Source organism: Eurypyga helias, unplaced genomic scaffold (genome assembly GCF_000690775.1).
Source record: "Eurypyga helias isolate BGI_N326 unplaced genomic scaffold, ASM69077v1 scaffold1877, whole genome shotgun sequence".
NCBI lineage: Eukaryota > Metazoa > Chordata > Aves > Eurypygiformes > Eurypygidae > Eurypyga > Eurypyga helias.
The window spans coordinates 1-1,790 of record NW_010259564.1 but is presented as its reverse complement, the minus strand read 5'-3'; the positions used below and the strand labels follow the sequence as shown (position 1 = coordinate 1,790).

Below are 1,790 nucleotides of genomic sequence, written 5' to 3'. Positions count from 1 at the left end.
TAGAGTTATCCTTATTATGAAATTCTACAGCATTCTAAACTTTAACGGCCTTTAGCAACCCTGCACTTGAGTGAAGAATCACATTAAAAAAGTATAAGGTATAATATTTTCTTGTCCACAACTAAGGCAGAATGGACAAAAGTAATGAGCTCATCTGATCCTCACCTAACAAGCCTTGATTTTAAACAGTATTCAAAATACGGATCCCAAGTGAGGATGTCGTCACCATGATTATTGCGCTTTCTCATTGTCTTAGTACTGAATTAGTTTTTCCTTTAGCAATATAGAATTTCTTTTCCTGAAGACCACACAAAGTGATTGTACTCTAAAAGAAAAAAAGCACTTAAAGTTTTATGAAGTTATGACCTAGACAGAAGGATACAAAAACAAATTACCGTCCTGTGATTCAGCTATGTCATGATCTAATAGTGTTTCAAAATTATTATTCTGTTATTTAGGTTGGCATCATCTTCCGAACACCCGATGTGCTCTTTGGCATGCTACACATTCAGCAGATGCACTGTCTTCTGGGCTTTACAGCCTCTTCTGACGAATGTACAACATTTGGAACAAAGCCGCTCTTCACACCTTCCCATCCATCTTGTATTGAGATTTCTCCCTTTTTTACAAGTTCATAGATGTCTCGGGTAAGAATGGTAAAGGACTCTTCAACATTCGTGGCATCTTTCGCTGAAGTTTCTATATATTTCATACCACAGTCAGATGACAGTTTTTCGGCTTCTTCTCTTGTAACCTCACGCTGTGACACTAGGTCACATTTATGTCCTACTAACAGGAACACAATCTGAAAGGGCTGTACGTGCATTTTTGCTTCTTCTAGCCAGTCTTTCACGTGTTCAAAAGATCGGCGATTCGTGATGTCGAACACTAGTAAGCCACCCACAGAATTGCGATAATAAGAGCGTGTTATTGATCTGTGAAGGAAAAGAAAGAAAAAGGAAAATCAAAATACATTTTCACTTCATTCACAAATAGATTCCTTTTCCATGTGGCAATGTGTTTTTATCTACTATAAGTATTAAGTTTGAAATATCTTTGCTTTTTTAAAACTAGTTGGAATTTAGTAATTTACCTTCTATACACAAATATGTTCCTTTTTAATGTTTCCCTTTCATTCAGGCTTCATACAGGCTTTTCCTTTCATACAGGCTCTGTAGGAAGGACAGGCAGGGGACATGAAGAGGGGATGTTGCTCTCTATGTCAGAGACAAGCTGGAGTGTATGGAACTCCACCTGGGGATGGATGAGGAGCTGACCGAGAGCTGATGGATCAGGATTAAAGGGAGGGCAGGAAGAGGGGATATGGTAGTAGGAGTTTGCTATAGGCCATTGGGCCAGGAGGAGTGAGTGGATGAGGCCCTCTACAGACAGATAACAACAGCCTCACGTTCACATACCCTGGTCCTCATGGTGGACTTCAACCACCCCGATATCTGTTGGAGGGACAACACAGCAAGGCACAAGAAAGCCAGGAGGTTCCTGGAATGTGTCGATGACAACTTCCTGCTCCAAGTGATAGAGGAGCTGACGAGGAGGGGTGCCATGCTGGACCTTGTCCTCACCAACAGGGAGGAGCTGGTGGGAAATGTGAAGCTCAAGGGCAGCCTTGGCTGCAGCGACCATGAAATGGTGGAGTTTGAGATCCTTATGGAGGCAAGGAGGGTGTGCAGCAAGCTCGCTACCCTGGACTTCAGGAGAGCAGACTTCGGCCTCTTCAGGCAGCTGATTGGCCAAGTTCCATGGCATGAAGCCCTGGAGGGAAGAGGGGC

The 1,790-nt window shown here is 42.8% G+C and overlaps 1 protein-coding gene across 1 annotated transcript; it reads right to left on the bottom strand.

Moving 5' to 3' along the window:
• Positions 1-508: 508 nt before the first annotated feature.
• RAB39A (RAB39A, member RAS oncogene family) lies at positions 509-935 on the bottom strand (the record flags this gene model as incomplete). The annotated part of the gene is made up of 1 exon (XM_010154672.1): positions 509-935. A coding segment is annotated over one exon (427 nt), but the record flags the coding sequence as incomplete, so codon positions are not given.
• Between the last annotated feature and the right edge of the window lie 855 nt (positions 936-1,790).